We start from the raw sequence: 18,887 nt of genomic DNA, 5'->3' as shown, positions 1-18,887 counted from the left end.
GGTCCTGTTGAGGATTTAGGACCCAACTCTTTCAAGTCTGTGGTCCTCATTCTGTTCCTTATCAGGGACACTTCAGGGTGCCCCCTGTGCTCGCAAGGCTGACGTGCCTGTAGGCACTGTCCTTCTGAATAGTCCAGGTAGACTGTAATTCCTCTCAGCTATTTGCCACCCTCTGGTTAAGATGTTTGGTAGTCACCGAGGGCACCCATAGACACAGAAAATCCTTAACCTGGAAAATCAATAAAGATAAAGCATGAGATACATAACAAAGGAAGAAAAACAAATGAAAGTCCGGGGTGTATAAAATGCAGTGGAAAGTCCCATCTGTCCACATGATTACTAAGTTGTAGTTTCCCTCTCTTGGTGTGGACTGGGCAGCTCCCTGCTGCATGCAAAGGAACCACATCCCATCTTTGCACTGCCACTTCTCTTCCCTTGCAAGTTTCACAGAATACATTACAACAAGCCCTGGTCATTGTGTGCCAGCTTTTTGTTAGTCCTAGCTTCCGAGGTGTGGCATAGTTGTATCACAGTGTGCCTCTTTCTGAGCTGAGACTCTTCTAATTGGCACAAATATATTTTATTAGAATAGCAAAGGTAATAAAACTTGAATGTTCATTTGGAGACAGTGAATAGCGGGAAGATTTCCATCCTGGAAGGATGGGAAGGAGGAGGAAGACATTGCTAAGTTACACATAAAGAAGGGGGTAACAGTGCGGGGTTGAGAATGAAGTCAGGAGATCTGGACTTCACTTTTGATTTATCTTCTGACTTCTGTGATCTTGATAGATATTCCTATTTTGAATCATAGAATGGCTTGGCTTGGACCTTAAAACCCACCCAGTTCCAACCCCCAGCCATGGGCTGCCCCCCAACAGCTCAGGCTGCGCAAGGCACATCCAACCTGTCCTTGTGTGCCTCCAAGGATGGGGCACCACAGCTTCTCTGGGCAGCTGTGCCAGTGCCTCACCACACTCTGACTAAAGAATATCTTTCTAACATCTAACCTAAATTTCCTGTCTTCTTTGTGTTTAAAGCATTTCCTGTCACTAGTGCACCGTGTAAAAAGCCAATCCCCCTCCTGCTTATAAGATCCCTTTAAGTACTGGAAGGCTACAGTGAGCTTTCTCCAGAGCCTTTCTTCATAGGGGAGGTACTCCAGCTCTCTGATATCTTTGTGGCTCTCCTCTAGACCTGTGCCAACAGCTCCATATCTTTCTTGTTCTGAGGGCCCTGGGCCTGGATATGGTACTTCAAGTGCAGCCTCATGAGTGCAGAGTAAAGGGGGATGATCACAGCCCTCTGACTGCTGGCTGCCCCTCTTTTAATGCAGCTCAGGATACAAACAGTTGGCTTATTTTGGAGATCTTGTCTGGCTGTACTAACAGTATTCAAAGAGCATAATGAGAGACTTCTATGATATTGATGAAATACTTTGTGATTCATGTATGAAAAGCACTGTTTATTATATAGAGGCTGGAAGTATATTCTTGTCCACCTGGCTTTGCTCAGATTATTTTTGCAGTCTGTGAAATCCAGGGCCTTTTATTACTTTTGCATGAGAAGCTGTAGCTCTAGTTTTGTTTGTTTGTTTTTGACTGAATGAAAAGCACTTACTAAAAAACTACCACTATGGACAAAGACCTCCCCATAGCGTATGTGGATGTATTTTACTTTGAATGCATGGAAAAATAGTTTTTGGTGATATGCATTATGTCTATGAATGAGGCTAACTAAAGTCTTTATGGCCTTAATGGGATCTGCTACATGTATTCTGTAAAATAATGTTCCTAGCAGACTGCAGTGGTATTCCATGCTGCTATTTTCAGGAGCCCTAGAGCCATAGAGCAGAGGTAGCCATCAGACTCTTAGGAGAGGAATTCATTGTCTTTTGTTCTCTTAAATATTTACAAGCAGCAAGTGCCTTTCACAGTAAAGTGCTTGTTAAAGGGGGAAAAATAAACAGGTCATTTTAAGAAGTGATGGTAAGAATCACCATGTTTTTATGGATATCATCTGCATCTCAAGTAGTTTTTACTCCTTTTAAATGGGTTGCAAAGTACGTCCTCGGAAAACTGCATGAAATGAGAGGCCAGGAAGTTGCTGAGGTGAAGGAGAGGAATTAAGATAGAGTGGTTCAAGGATGAACTTCCCTCAACCTTAAACTTGTATAAACCTCATCATTAAAGGCTGAGAAGAATTTATTTTTATAGATAGGCAGTGGATTTAAACATTACAGTGCAATGCTTCTGGTGCTTTTGGAATGATTAGAATAGTAAGCTTTTGTTTGTTGCAGCCAGTGATTGCAGCAGCAGCAGCACTGCAAACTGTCACTGTGCAAAGATTTTGGCAGAGAGTGGACATGGGAGGGACTGTGCCTTTGGATCTGTTTCATTCTTTCCCGTTCCTGGGCCTCACTTTAAATAAGCATTAATAGCGTGGCACATACATTCAGGATTTGCTGCGTTAACTTCAAACTTGGGCTGTGTTGTTTCAAAGTCTTTGTGCTAAGGGTATCACTTGAGTGGGGCCAGTCAGTGAGGTGGGTTTCCCCAGCTGATGTTTGGTCCTCACATATGTAAAAGCCTGGTGGAAGTCAAGAAAAAAATGAGATTGCTTGTATGAAAAGGGCTTGGTTCCTTGCTAACCATTCCTAGTAACCCACTTCTGGTTTGTCACAATACAAAAGCTGAAACACTGGAAAACTGCATTTGCTCCATTTGGTGTTGTATGTACTTCACATTGTTATATCAAGTTGCGTTTTGGTGGCTCATTAATGCTAGAACAGTAGAGAGCCTTAGCTCGTACACACTTCTGTCTGGAAGCTTGATTTCTATCTGGAAGTGATGATTAAATAATATCAGGTCTACATTTCCAATTAGTCATATTCAGATTTTTGGAAAAAAAGAAAGTAAGTATAGCACTGTGTAGTCTAGCAGGGAGGCTTTCTTACATTTATTTTTGTGTTATTAAGAAGCCATTAATCTATGGAAGAAAATCAGCACAGACTGCATTAGTTTATCTAGGACTTTATCTAGAAGATTAGATACGGTTGCTGTAGTTTATGTGCTGTCCCTCACAAAATGATCTTCTTTCTCTATATCAAAATGATCTTTTCTGCTTGAATGAATCTCTGTATGCCTGTTAGAGAGGGGTAGTTGTGGGACCCTTTTAGTTCCCCTGTAAAGATTTCTGTAAAACCCATAAAGATGTTTGGAGAATTTCCATGGATAGCAGTGTTTACACAGATTCACAGAACTGTAGGGGTTGGAAGGGACCCCCTGCGAAACCAGCTTAACAGTAGTAGGTTGCAGTAGGTGTTACACGTGGTTTAGTAAAGAGCAGGACCGCAAGTTACAAGAAGAGCCTTAAAAGAAGAGGAAGACCAAGTAGGGAAAGGGCTTTAGTGTTCCCAAACAGTTCACTGTCTGCAAAATAGCATTGAATGGCCTATGTATTTGTGAGATAGGAGAAGTGAGGTGAGTGTATAGAATTGAAGTGGGGAGGATCAAGTGAAAAATACAATACAATTTAGGAAATTTCTGCGGTATTGCCTTGGAAACACAAAGTTACAGTCAGCAGCCCACACGTCTCACTGCTCTCAGTAACTTTGCTTCTCGGGGAAAGCCCCTGGGACCATTCATAACCGGAGCGCGTGTTTGACGTGTCACACGGGCTCAGTCCTCAGAACAAGGCTTTTACACAGAAATGCTTTCATGAGCACGGAAGGCTTGTGACACCCTTGTTTTGATGTTGTGCTGCTTCCTTGGCAGTCTGAATTCAGGCTTCTGAACCTCTCTTCCTGTCTCCTCTGTGCCCGCTAAACCAATTGGCTGCTGACCTGAGTTAGGGTTTTACTTCAGATTGCGTCTTTTGATGCTCACTGTGGGATGCTAAGATAACTACTTTGTTACTAATCCCGAGAATTACAGGCTGACTTTCATTTTTATACCTTCCTCGGTATGTTTTCTTGAAGAGCAGATGCAACAAGTGATTCTCTGAATTTCTGTATTGGTCAGACACAATCGGTTTCCTCGTACTTAAAATGTACTTCTCACTTTAAATGTAATAAACGTCTCACTTTCCATACAGATGACATTAATCTTTCAGGCTGCCCTGATGGTCCCAGAGAGTCAGTCAGTTCCTAGTACTGGAAACTGCTTTCTGAAGATCTGAGAGCTGTGCTTCCTATGCGTCTCTTTGCAGTTGGCTTTAAATGCCAAACTGACAAAGTGTTTCCTGGATGTGTTAAGAAATTTGGAAGTCCACAAGGCGTTCCATGGTCCTCAGTCACTACTGGAGTGATTTTCTGCCCTAGGAAGCAGCAAGGTGCTGTAGCTGCATCGTGTCAGCACTGTGCTGAGCACTGTGGAGTGAATGTGTTGAGGCTGATTTTGTGTCTGAGTGTTAGCTCCTTGGGAGAAGTATTTATAAAGAAGGTATCCGAGTATCCAGTGTTAACAAGGGAAATTAATTCTGTTTTTCTACTTGTCTCTTTAGGTCTCCAAAAGGCGGCATCCATAGTGAAGGGTATATCTTGGAGGTAGAGTGCTACTCCTCTGTAAACCAACTTTCAGACAAGAAGGAGATACCTGATTTTATTAAGAAAGTGAGTAAAAAGAAACACAAAACAACAACTTAAAAACAAAAAAACAATATACCTTCCACTATAGTTACTACTACTCGTTCTGTCAGTCTGACAATGGGCGTGTGCTTACATTTTGTGTGGTTGAAACACTTTGACAGAGTTTGGTGATGGTTTGTAATTTTAAGTACCTGAAGGGCAGTTGTGCTTAAGATATATATTATTGATAACACTATTATGTATAGCTTGAAGTCCTATTATCTCCTAGAATCCCTCAGATTACTTAAGGTTTTTTTGGTATCATAATGTGTGCAGCTAGAGATGGTCCTTTGTCATTCTCAATTGTGTTGCTTTCTATACACTTCCATGTACTGGGAAGATTGAAAATAACCCTCGAATTCCTTATTTGTTTCATTCTTTTAAAATTACTTTTGATGATTAAATATTCTACTAGACTGGAAATCAGCAGGCTGTGTCCATTTCCATGAAGACAGATTTGCTGTGCGTGGTTCAGATTTTGCAGCATCTGTTGTGTCCTATTACATGTTATAAAAACTAGCAGTAAATACTATGTTGACATAGCCACCTGGTATAAGAATAGAGTGAGTAGGCGTACTCCCTCTTAGCTTTAATCCATTTTGCAATGATAATAGTGAAGATTTTGTAAAATAGACTTTAGCACAGGCTGTGTAAGTTCAAAAAGGGACTCAGCTTGACAGACTACAGTCATGTTCAGTCTCTGCTTTTTACTGTGAAAAACTGTAAAAACTGGCTAAAAAATAATGCATGTATGACTTTCTGATCATCATCATACTTACAGATAAATACATTTGGATATCGGAGAAAACAAGTTTTCTGAACACTTTCTGCTTTTCAAAAGTTTGATTCCAAATCTTCTTTTCAGGGTTTATTACATTATTGCATCTACATTAGGTAAAACTGGTGTAATTCTGATGTATTGATTTCAACACGTTTGATTTTGCTCTTCAGTTCTTTAAGTTGAAGTATCTGTTGCAGCTGGTAGCAAGATTTTATGTCGTTCCAATTGAGAAATCTTTGCATTTGAGCCTTCAGAAAGAGCTTGGCTAACGTCAAAACAAGATGACAACCCAGGAGTTGGCTTATTTCCATAAATATTCAGTTCTGAGACTTTAAAATGCTTTTCTAGACATGGAAATGTTTCTGTTGGTAGAATCAATTTGATTATGGGGTTATAAAGATGCCTTTTTGAGATATAATCATTTAAATTTTAATAGCTGAAATGTATACTTACTGTTGCTCTGCAGGCTGAGTATGTCGCTCATCCTCAGATGTTATTTGATGTAGAGGAATTTGAAGTTCTTTGAAGTTGTTGCTGTCAAATGTGTGCTGTGTCCATGTCTATATCTGATTAAACACATTATGAAAGTCTCAAGGCTTTTTTGTAAATATAACTCAGGAAACAGGACTTGTTTGGGAGTAGGAATTAATTGTCATATTAACTAATTTGTCTGAGCAACAAAAACATCCCTTGCTCTTAAGGGCAAATAAAACAGATGTTTACAAACAAAATAAGTGAAAAATAAAGAAGTTCTTCAAAGGCAGTAGGAACAAAAAGCCATTAGAGAGAGCAATTGCTTGCTTTCAAAAAAGAACAACCATAATTCTTCTCAAACTATGGAATACAGTTGAAGGTAATAGTGTGTTATAATTGAGTAGTCAAGCCTGGATCACAGAGCTTTTTGTAAGAAGGGCTTTTAGCACAGGTTTGCGATCGTGTACAGCATTGCAAATCAGTATATTTTTAAAAAGATACCAAGTATGATACCCATATCTTCAATATTTTCTATGAATTTACTAGAACAAATTACTTTGAGAAAAATAATTTTATTATGCACTACTGAGCATGTATCATTTACATGGAATTTGAGAAAGGATACCATTTTAATAACTTTTCTCAACACATTTTTGTTGCATTGAAATTGCTGTATTGAATAGTACCTGCTTTTTCCTATCAAACACAAAACAGTTTTGCAATGGAATACAACGTAGGTAATAAACTTTTTTTTTTCCTTCTGTAACTCTTCTAAATGTAGAAGAATGATGAAGTAGAAACAGTATTTAACCTGGAGAATGCTTCTAGCTCATTGAATGTAATGTAATGGCAAATAGAAAGTTGCACTGCATTGAAAGGGTCTTTCACATACAAATTTTCATAGGAAACTGCAGACTTTTGCACTCTCATTTTTCTTGCCATACTGTTATAAACATACAAATAACTGTATATACATGCATACGTATCACTGGTCAAAGAGAGGCTCGTTCTCCAGTGTCTTTTAAGTTGCTAGATAGAAACAGTGTTGGATTATTTAAAGACAGCTGTTTCTGCCATAGTATAATACCAAGATGCCTGTGAATTCTCATGAGCTTTTAAAATCTTCTCAGTAGATGTTCCCAGTCACAAGGGTGATTGAGCCCAGATTTGACTGTCCACTTATTTCCTGTGTTTACTCACATCAGAATGAACATTTGTCATATATAGTCAAAACAAAGCACGTATCCATGTAGTTTGTGGAAGTGATGGTAAATGATTTTGAACTCTTAACTTCGGAGTTTTAAAACTATCTTGAGCATCCAGCCAGGTTGGGGTATGGAAAATGAGAAGTGTCATAGAGTGAATTTGTCCAGAAAATTACATACTTATACTTTTATAGGTATTTTGTGCTTCTAACAGTATGGTAAGCAAAATGGGAATACAAAAGCATACAGTTTGTGTATGTGAAAATTACAAATCTTAGAATTTTGGGGGCTTTATAATTATGAAGGAGAATACTGGTTCTAGTATTTCTCACATTTTTTGACTCTTTTTATTTCTGATTCTTTATCACTTAATCTCTGTGTTCTGAGAAGGAACAAAGCTTGTGTGTTCTGAAGAGTGCCAGGCTGTTTGTGGACTTCTTGTCTGTGTTACGGCAGTCTTACAAGGGTATTATTTCTGAAGTCTCCAATTGCTTTGTTAAGCCCAGGGTTCGTTAGATGGATATATAAATATATATGTATATGTCGTAAATATATATTAGATGACCTGTTCAGAAATTTCCTGCAGGAGATACATTCAGAACAGGTGGCAGTAGAAGATAGAAAGGGGAAAATATTGAATCTTTAATATTGCTCATAGGATAGTTCTTCAGATGAACAAAGCAGTTCAGATGTACTATGATGGCTAGAGAATAACTCCTCTGGAGTGCTGTTTATTACCTAGGATTACATTATCTAGATGTGATCTCAACCTCTTTTAAAATCAGTTCCATCCTTAAAACAAACCAAAAAATCCCACTCCAAACCTTCATTCTCCAGAGTGTTTGCAGAAGAACAATACAGAAGTTATTCCTTTGGCACTTTGTAATGAAAACCATTTTGGAGCACTTTTTCTGCTTTTGTGTTTTGGTTTTGTGTTTTTTTTTTCCCAGTACAAACAGAGCCCCTGTTTAATTTTTAAGTATTTGGATCTTAGATACAGCCGTGAAGCAGCTAACATTGGTGGTTCAGTTATTTGTGATCTGCTGTGATAATATTTATTAAAGTGCATTTTGTTAACGTTGTGTAAGTGTATATATAAAAAGAAATGGTAAAAAATAGCACATTCTGTATTTTAAACAGCCTGGTGTGAAGGGAAACATCTGTTCCTGGTTAAGCTTCTTTCAACTTCTGTTCTTCTGACGAAGCCATGTAAGAGTGTTGTTGATACGTATCTTCCATGAACACTGCAAAACTATTTTCAGGACTCTCCCAGGAGCCTGGTTGTGCTTTTATAATCCCTTGCCCCCAGCAGCTTTTAGAGCTGTCCCCTTGACCAAGACAAAAATAGATGTTGATAAGTATGTATGTAGCTAATGTTTTTAATGATCCCACTTCTGTCTGGTGGGAAAATAACCTTAAAATAATAAACATGATAATATTTTATACTGTGCTAAAATAAAATATGGGCAAATTGTTCAAATTGTAATTTTGGCTACGAGTAACAGATGGTTTGATGAAACTATGTGGTTTAAAAGAAACACTCTTTGGTTTATATAAAGATAAAAGAAAGCGTTCCCTGCACAAAAAAAGTGAAGTCCATAAGTCTCAGACTGAATTCTTTGTATTTAAAACCTGAATGTTTAAATTCTTGAACCTTTTGATTTCTTATTGCTTAGGGAAGAGATACACTAAACCAGCATTGCTGCAAGTTGGTTACCATCAAGAGAAAGGAATGTCTTCTGGTGTTTTACAAACATTCATCCAGCTGAAATGATTGACAGATACAAAACCCAACCATCCATCTCTGAACATCTTTATTTTCTTCCTTTGCTTATTTTCAACCACTAGTTTTTGAGTTTCTCCTGAAGGATTCAGATGCAAGTCTTGGCCTCCGTTTTGAAACTGTATTTGGAAAATGGTGATTAGATTAAGTTAGATGAATGGCACCTAGATTAAGGCTTTGAGACACTGTTTCAACAGATGCTTTTTTGGTAGTGTATATCGAGCATTTGCACTGAATGAACTTAGGTGGCTGTTCTGTAGCAGTCTATCCCAGGTTTTTGGGATACTGCAGTTTTTAGGGATCCCATGGTTCTGTATGTTCCCATATTTTAAATGGTGTGAATAAATTAATGATTTCCTTTCAAAGTTATAGGGCAAAAATGGGACAGTATGTTAGAGTGGCTTTTAGGCAAGTACTGTAGTCACTGAACCTTTATAGCCTGTGTCCAACAATTTTCTTCCTTTGCCAGCTCAGTGAGGAAGCAGATGCTAAAATAAGAGAATAGTTTGAGAAGAATCACTGCACACAAGGCCACAGAAGCTGATATAGTACGATTTCAGGAGTTGTAATCTCCTGAGATGATATGCACACTGAAAGGAACAAGTGTGCTTGCACTTCCCTACACTGTTCATTTAGTACAGTTGTGTTGTTCTCAGAAGGGAACATGCAACTGACAGAAGCTGAAGAGGAATTGTAACTGGTTCCTCTAGTCTCTTTCTTGGCTCTGGTAGCAGGAGACATACAGCTTGCTGTCACTTAATCTCTCTTGGCAGTGCTGTCTTAAGAGTGTATATTCTGTTTTATTCAATGTAACAGTAGGTTGCAGGAGATTCTTGCTTAATTACATTTTTCCCTGTTCTGTTTGTACCTTTCAGTTCTCATTTGCAGAATCTACTCCCAATGAGCGTGTTGTAAAACTGCAAAGCTTGCTTTCTTTTCCCTGTTCAGTGCCTTGTTCCGCTCTACCACAAATGCAGCGAGAGCTCAGTGTCAGATCAGTGGTTCTGTTTGAAGGGGTTGTTTACTGCAGAAACTGTTTTTGTCTTTGGGTTTTGTTCTTAAACTCTTAATTTTCTCTTGGGTCTACCAAATTCTTTCCAATAGTCTTAAGTAAAGTTCCTAAGTGGTGAAAGACTCATCAAGGTTTTCATAGGAATTATTAATTTAAATAATGTCAAAAACACTGTTTAGAGGAAGACTCAATGATCTGGGATTATGGTTACACTTTTCATAGCATCTCCCCAGTGTCTTGTCTTCAATGACTCATTTTGATGTAATTGATAGTGAAAATAATCGGTGATTTGAAAGCATGCATATGGATATACAGATATACTTTCTTTCTATAAGCTACACTTATATTTACTTATACTTACATGAGCAGGAACTATCTTTATCAAATTCAGAATTGAATGCGTGAATATTAACTGGGAAAGGATAAAAATGTGTAGGAAGTACAGGCTTAAGTGACAGAGTGTCCCAGTCAGAAAGGTTACGTGGTTTGGAAATCTACAAATACTGAAGCAGAATTTCAGAGCAGAAGGATGGAGAAATGATACAAAGCAGTTGCTGCTTTGCTATTTGATTAGCCAAGTTAACCTTTTTTTTGTAGCTGCCAAAGATGCAAAGTGCATCTCCAAAAAGTCATAGAAGTTTTGACTTGTTCAGTAATAAATAAAACCCTCCTTTAGAACATTCGTTAAGCCTAGTTGATTTTAAAATAAGCAGTGAACACTTGATGGGTGTTGCTGCCTTCTCAGGAAGGAGCTTGTGAGATCTGCAGTAGATGTCAGAGGCAAACTAAAAGCCTGTCTTAATTTTAAACATCTGTTTTCAGAAATGAACAAACTAGTATTTGTAATGAAACGTGTACTACTAAGTAGTAATGAAGGGGGACACTGCTGGAGAACTGTAGTCTCAAACATCCTTTTCCAATTCCAGCTCCTGTCATGCAAGTACACAGTACTCTTCTCAAACAACAAAACAGTTTTTGCTCCAAGATCCCTGGTGTGGTGTCTGTTGTCAGAGGGGTTTGATTGAATCCTGAAAAGAAGGTAGAAGAATACAGTGATCTTGTTCCTGGTGTGCGTTACAAAATCTAGTGCCTGTAACATTATTCTTTTAAAAACAACAAGCAAACAGGCTGGCAAGCATTTATTTTATTAGCTGAGGTGGTTCGTGTTTGGTTTAAAAAAGTATTAGATAGCTCTGAGCTGAATTGTTTCAGAACTATTGTTTCAAAGGCCATATGTTTTCCCATCAGTGGGACTAATTAGCAGCCTTTCCCTTAGCTCACTGCAGAGCTAGCTACATGCATCAGAAAGTCAGTTCACTGCCGCTGCTGAATGTTGTCCTTTCTCCAAATGGGGTTTGTTTCTGTTCTTTTCGTATCAGCAGCAGTCCCCTTTTAGCTCTACTTTTTTTTTCAGTACTCTGCTAATCACGAGATGTATAGCATACCTATTAATGAAACGTTTTCTTCAAATGACAGAGTCTTAAAGGTAGCTTTTATCCAGAGCTTCAGGAGGTGTAAGTCTTGGGACCATTTATCATAGAATCATAGAATCACAAGGTTGGAAAGGACCTATAAGATCATCTAGTCCAACCGTCCTCCCTTAACCATACCTACAGGAAACTACTAAACCATATCTCCTAGCTCCCTGTCCAGATGCTTTAGGACTGTTACCAATTGAATTGTCCTGATGACATTAGTAAAACTGCCTTACTCTGAATGCATGCTGACAACTTCCAGCTCCTGGTGCACAAGAGTTTAGAGGAATCCCTGGCATTTGTCATATTAAATCAACAATTTGAAAATCCTTATCCAAGACAGAGATTCTCATTGTTAAATGATGTAGCATTATTTCCTATGTTTATTACTGTAGATGGAATACTATCCTGAGCTTTCTGATCCTGAGCATCTGATTTTCTGCTTGCCATCCCATGGGACAAACATACAGAATCTCACTGTGTGCAATTACAGAAGCTGACAAATGTGTATGATTCTCATCAGCCTGATATCTGCATCCTTGAGCTTCTGTATTTATAAGTAATATCATCTGTCTCTCTATGAACAGATTATTTTGGAGCTGATAACTCTACAAATAACACAGGCAACATCTGAAATGTGTTACAGGCCTCTGCATTAGACCATCAGCTGTTTTCTAACTAGGTAGGAAGCCTTCAAAAGAACCAGAAAGATTTGAAAAAGTGGGACATAAATTTGCTGCTTCAACATAACATTCAGTGACGCTGCTTCTTGCTGCTGATGGTTCCTTTTCTCCAAGTGCACTATAAAATCAGTGGTCAGGCAGTTATAAAATAAGCAATAATGCTTTACAGACGTTAAGAAACATTAACACAGGCATAAATTCAATTAAGGAACTGACATCAGGATTTGACACTGCTTGTTTTTATCCTTGCAGGAGTTAGTGGGAGATTTGGTATTTATTTCACAGATAGCAAAGGATAAATCTGCCTTTTTTTTTTCCCCCATTAAGGAAAATGCCAGGTTTCTAATCAAGCAAATTATAGGGTTGATATTAAATTCTTTAGCTGCGTTGGCCTTCAGTACACATGAAATTTCACCTCTTCTTTAAACAGGTTCTGTTTTTAAACTGGCATAAGTGCAAATTGATAGAAGCCAGTTACAGGCTGATTTAGATGTACCCTCTTGGGGTTTTGCCCAAATTAAAATAAATGAGTGAAGTTCTGCTTCTGTGGTTAAACAACGTCTTTTGTGTTGGAGACCTGTTTTTGTTTTTGTGGTTAATACTATTTAAGCCACACGTTATGAGGCACTAAAAATGTTTCTGTTCCTATCTGGGGAAAGAACAAAAGAATTTATTTATTTTGTTTTGTTCGGTTGGAGTTTTCCTTTTAGGAATTTCCCTAAATGTAAAGAGCATGTATGTAGCATCCAGAAGATACAGATAAAAAACCTGCCAGTAAAATCATTGAAATTAATATGGATCACTTAGTGTAAGGGCATTTTTATCTCTGTCTTTTTTTATGTGGCACATGATGGAGATGCATTTCTTCTGCTTCTTCCTCTTATTTAGTAATATACTACAGATTGCTGAACACTTTTCCCCATTTGTTCTCCGAGCTGGCACATAAAAACAAGTAATTGTGGTATTTGTCTGGTCTGGAAGATGTTCTGGGTGAGCCTAGCAGAGCAGCACCGCGTTCATTCCATCCACTTCAGCTTTACTCCTGCTTTCTCCTGCACTTTGCCCTTTTACTGATTGCCAGCAGTGCCTTTGCTAGGTATTTTCCCCACACGGCACATGGTGTGCACAGACAGACACTGTTGTCTCTCTGTACCAGCATGGGATACCTGATAAGGCTGAAAGCCTGTAGAGCTGCAAAGATCTTTGCAGGTGGCTGATGGAAACAGCCTCGCTGCAGCAGTGCTCATCACTGCTGGGCACAGCCAGTCAGGGTACAGAGGTCAGGGCTTCTTCTCTGCATCTGGAGCTTTGTTTTTTTCTATTTAGAATATTTCAAATACAGGTTGCAGGAGATAGAAACATACAGTGAGTGGCATAAATCATTCTGGATCTTAAGAGAACTAAAATTCTCTGCTAATGAAACTCTTGAGTAGAATGCCAGGAGTGAAATTACTTTTACTTGCAGTTTGAAAATGTTAGGGCTTCATACTTTATGAGAGCTTGCTTCTTCATGGTTATATGGGAAGTTGGTAAGAAAGAATGCTTGCATCTGCTGAGGCATCACTTGGTTGTTCTGCAGCTCACATTGCACTGTTGATGTAACATTTCCTGTTTAATTGGCTTTATGGAAAACGATGGTTGGTTCTCCCTTATGGACTGAGGAGAATCTGAAACATAGGTTTAAGTACAATGGTGTGTTCTATATAGTGATATAAAAGACATTCTCTTTTTGTAACCTTTCTGCTAAACCATTAGGCTAATACATCTTAGAAGATTATAGAATCGTTGGGTTTTTTGAAGCCCTTTCCAACCCATTGGCTTGGGTTGGAAGGGGCCTCAAGGATCATTGAGTTCCAACCTCCCCCCAACTACAGGTAGGGCCACCAGCTTCCATGTTTAATACTAGGCCAGGCTGCCCAGGGTCCCATCCAACCTGGCCTTGAACACCTCCAGGGATGAGGCATCCACAGCTTCTTTGGGCAGCCTGTTCCAGCAACTCACCACTCTCTTGGTAAAGAACTTCCCCCTGACATCCAACCTAAATCTTCCCTCCCTCAACTTAAAACCATTTCCCCTTGTCCTGCTGTTATCTACCCTTTCAAGAAGTTGACTCCCCTTTGTGACCCTCCCCTGGACCCTGATTCAATTCTCATTCTATCTCCTTGGAGAACAAGAGCCTCCAGAGGAAAACTTCAGGTTCAGATATTCCTTAGAGCACACACGTTTTCTTTGTGTGTGCCAATACTGTATAACGTTGCTCCAGTAGCTGTGAAAGCTGTTCTCATCCCAATCACTGTGTGGGAGGACCTGCTGTGGGCTGACAAGCAGTCTTCCAGGACCAGTAATGTTACCACATATGTACTATCCTCGCACTCTAAAAGAGTTGCGTGCAAGATAAATTTCTATAATTAGCTGCCCTGCAACCTACCAAACAAATGTAGTGATGCGTGTTTAGATTAGTGGTAACAGATGAACTGAATCTGTAATTCTTTCAATGGCTGTATGAAAAATATTTGTCAAGTTGCAGCAGGGGTTGGGGAGCTTTAAGCGTATTATGAATGTATCTATTGCTGACATTCACAGAAACCTTTCTGAGCAAGGCCAGTACATTCCAGCTTTCTTTGTAGCCACACATCCATGTGATAAGTATACTGCTGGCAGTAGTCTTATATGGAGGTTATTGTTCTGGTTATAGCTATGAACTTTTGTTAAGGCAGCAGCTCATGTTCGTCAGGTCCAGCACCTGTGAAGGCTGTTGCCTTTGCTTCCTGAACAGCTCTGTTAAGCTCCTGCTGTCACAAAATTAAAGAGTTAACATGGAAAGTATAACTTTGGTTTGAAAGAGGAAGTTCTTGTTGTCGATCAGGTATCATCTGTACATTTGTGTATTTAGAACACTACCGCATTAGCAGGAAGTAGGTGATTCATTTAAAAGAAAAAAGTACTTCTGGGTAGGGAAGATGCTGAAACAAACAAACTACCTCTTGTTTATTCTGTTCCATCTCTCAAAGTAGAGATGTGTGTAACGTTCAGTATTTCATTGGCTACTGAAAAAAAAAAAAAGCCTGAACACTTTCATATGAAAGTTCATATAAATTGAACCTCAGAGAACACTTAAGGCAGCTTAACTCCCTGGAATTACACGGTATGCACAGGAATTGAAATTATTTCTTCATTCTTAAGCCATTATTTTTGAAATATTTATGCGTGTTTAGACTTTATATTATACAAAGTGTACGCAGTACATGGAAACCTTTCCTTTTCTGGTGGTGATTTTGATAAATGAATCCTCAAACATTTTCACACAGATCTGCTTCGCTCTGTTCCAGGAGCGTGATACTAAAATCTCTTGGATGGGGCTCCGTAGTGCTGAGTCTTTGCAGTAGATTTCTCTTTCTGCTTCCTCTCAAGCTTTCCTTAGTTAATTCCTGCTTTGTCTGTCTTTCGGTACGACTCACCCTATGTTTTTTTTCTCTGAATCTTTTGTGATCTGATTCCTTCATGTTCTTCCTCTACCTAAAACATAAAGGATTAATAATGCAGCCCCTTTGTTTTCATTCTTCTTTGCTCGTCTCACAACTGTTCTTTGGAGTTCTGTGTCTTCCCAAGTGCAATGTATTAAAATAACTTTGCTTTTATGTACTCATTATGTGAAAGCTTGCCATTTGTGTCTGAATCCAAAATAGGAAAAACAACAACTGTTGTTATGATGGTGCATATTACAGAGAGAATTAATAACCTTTTCCTTGCATAAATGTCATAATCACGTGCCTAATACAGCAGAAGGTGTAATATCGAGTGACTGCATAACATTGAAACTAAAACTTCATGTGAGTAAAACCACCTCTGGTAATTTAGAATGTTTCAGACAAAGACTTTATGCTTTATGAAGAAATAACGTGGGCATTTTCTTCCCTTTGTGTCTCAGTGTGTGTGTGCACACATGCATGCAATTTCACATTACTGTGGACAGTTGAAGGGACTTTTCATCCTGCTTCTCTAGAATTTAACTTTTTATGTAAATATAGCATGGCAATTTCCTCTGGTAGTGGACAAATGTGGCAAAATGACATGCTGTAGCTCCCTTGAAGGGTGTTATTTGCTGTATTTCTATTTAGCTAAGACAGCTTGAAGGTTAAAATGTAATCTTCTTTGACTTGTAGATTCAAGATGCAGCAAGTCAAGGCTTGAAATTTGTTGGAATTATACCTCAGTACCATTCCCAAAAGAACTGCCTTGTCAGCTCCTCTCTGACACCTGCCAGTAACAACTCTGTGCAATCCAGAGATAATAAAAATGTTTCAAATTGCCCTGAGGATCACGCTTCGCTGGATGGTGAGAAAATAGATGGCATTAATGGATGCAGTGCTCCAGCACCAGGTGAGGGGAATGCTGACCAGTGTGCCACATCCAGGGAAGGCAGGAAAGGTGAAGGACAGGCTGCTGAGGAGCCCAATTGCAAGTCTGCAAAGGACAGTGAAGAACAACATGAGCACCCAGGTGGGAGAGAAGCGCCAGACACACAGAATGGAGTTGCAGAGAATGAAACGCCAGCACGATGCTCGAAACCACTTACTGACAGTAAGTACTGCTGTGACCTCTAATGCATAAAAGCCAATTATGTTCCCTGCTCCTTCAGGGGTACAGGCAAGGAGAGGAACTTACTTCTGTGATAGCAAAGAATGGATGCAGCAGATGCACCACGTAAACCAATTACAGCACAGTTACACAGTTTATGACAACTGAGTGTAAGTCAGGTGGCAGCTGAATTGCTGATATAACTAGGTACAGCTGTGTTATGACCTGTTCTTGTGCCAGAGTGTAAAGACTTATTTTTCCTGCTGTTCTGCTGAACTCCTTCATTTTTGTATTTGTTGTGATACTTGATATAAATATCAAGTATATCCAGAAATTGTTTAAAATAGGATGTAGGCCAGAGTAGTTTAGAAAATCAAGTCACCAGAAAAAGGATTCTTGCCCCATTTTAAGTTTTAAACTTCCAAATACCTTTATTTCCTCTACTTGCCTACCCCCTAGAAGATACTGTGTACACTTATTTCTCTTACTGCTTTGCTTGCTTTCCTTACAAGTTATAAGTCTATGTAAGGAAATTCCATCTACATTCCTTTGAGCTGGTACCGTCCTTGACTTTATTTCATCACTGTTCTTCATCCTTTATGTAGATTCAGTCACACAGTCCTGGCCCTTTGGGGATTTTGTGATGTAGGGCTGAGAATGTCTCTGCATTCTTGGACTATTTCGACTTGGACTATTGTCTTGATTTCCGTGGCATTTTTGTGTAATTAGGCTTTTTGGCATCAGATTTGTATCATTCTCAAGTAACTTTTCATTGTGCTGTTTCACATTTTGTTGGGCAAGGGGTCAGGAGGCTAGATTAGGTCGAAGCATTTCTGTTAGCTGAATCATTTCTTCCATTTTATTCTAGAACCTTACACGTTACAGAAGCCCTCTGAGTTTTACAGTTCCAAATTAGGTATCTCTGTCTCAAATCAGACCAGTACTTTCTCTTTTCTTGTGCTGCCCTTGAGAGAGTCAACCTAGCTATCTTCTGTTGCAAGTAACCATGTTCTTAGTATTTCTGCATAATATGAGGCTGATCACCTGAAATCTTCCTTAATATTTATCTAAAGCACCCCAAGATTCTATTACAGCTGCTGTCTTACCAGATAAAGGGTTTTATTTTAAAAAGTGTGTTTAGTGTCCATATTTATCTTTTTTTCTCTGAGTGTTGTTCAGCTTTATTTATTTCTGATGCTTTTTTTTTGTTGGTGGTGGTGAGTTATGCAGGTACTTTCTGAGAAGGCAGTTTTTCTGTGATAGAAAATGAAACAGCTCACTTACAGGAGGATTTCCCATATCTATTGTCTGTACAACATTGCTGATTTCTATATTACTTTTGTATGGCTTTTTGTTATTAGAGCACTCCCTTTTCCTCTCATGGAAAATGTATTTCAGCCTTTGGCACTAGTTCTCCATCCTTCCTTGAGAGCATTAAGGTAGAAAGTACCAGGTGTTTTGGGGTTTTTTTCCTGTTACCTTACTTGTTCCATAGGAAGTGATCTCTCTTGAACTCCTTCTTCCCTGCATTAAACTTTGGAAAAAAAACCATAATGTTTCCTTCTATTTGTGGAACCTTAATTTTGTTCAGTTTAGGTTTAATGCTATTCAACTGTTATTTCATTATGCGTCAGTTCTTTGTTATTGAGTATTTTGTAGTGCTCATCTACTTCACCCTTTATTAAAGGGCTGTCAAAACACTGTTAAAAATGCTTTGCCTATAAACAAGGCACACGTATTGCAATGCTGTGTCCAAAAGTGCTCTGCTATTTAGAAGTAACCTAAAGGTGTCTTTCTCCAGGCTTGAGCAGACAGACTGCCTGGTGGAAACTGTTGGCTGTAGTAACTGGAACAGTGGTTAGGTCCAGTATAATGATGATTGCAAAACCAAGTCAAGCACTGAAAGATTACCACATATATTTAAATGAACGTTTTTAAAGCCCAAATTATCATCCCCCTCTGGATTTCCAGTTCCACAGTCTGCTGTTGTTAAGTCTTATGTCTTCATACACGCCAGAAAGATCTCCATTTCCAACATGAGTCTGTTTTGGGAGTCAGGATCATTTCTGTTAGTGAGCAATCTTAACATTTCTCGTGACATCGCTTTCTTTAATGCTTGAGATTACAATATAATAACTTGGAAACAAGAGGAGCTTGTTGAGTGAATAGATTTCATCGAGGGTTTTTGCTTTTTATATTTATTTGAAGAGATTTTTTTTGGCTCTTGGAAGTCAGTAGTCAGTCTGCACTTAAATTTACTTCCAGCTTCAGA

At 38.8% G+C, this 18,887-nt stretch overlaps 1 protein-coding gene across 1 annotated transcript in view; it reads left to right on the top strand.

Annotated features, from left to right (window-relative positions):
• Nucleotides 1-18,887, top strand: part of RFTN1 (raftlin, lipid raft linker 1) — an 86,858-nt gene that overhangs the window by 42,043 nt on the left and 25,928 nt on the right. The window contains exons 4-5 of the mRNA XM_015853776.2: nt 4,501-4,609; nt 16,201-16,618. Of these exons, the coding sequence (XP_015709262.1) occupies nt 4,501-4,609; nt 16,201-16,618 (527 nt within the window). The remainder of the gene's footprint in view (nt 1-4,500; nt 4,610-16,200; nt 16,619-18,887) is intronic.

Source organism: Coturnix japonica, chromosome 2 (genome assembly GCF_001577835.2).
Source record: "Coturnix japonica isolate 7356 chromosome 2, Coturnix japonica 2.1, whole genome shotgun sequence".
Lineage (NCBI taxonomy): Eukaryota > Metazoa > Chordata > Aves > Galliformes > Phasianidae > Coturnix > Coturnix japonica.
The sequence above is the reverse complement of the archived record's forward strand: the minus strand, read 5'-3'. Positions and strand labels throughout refer to the sequence as shown.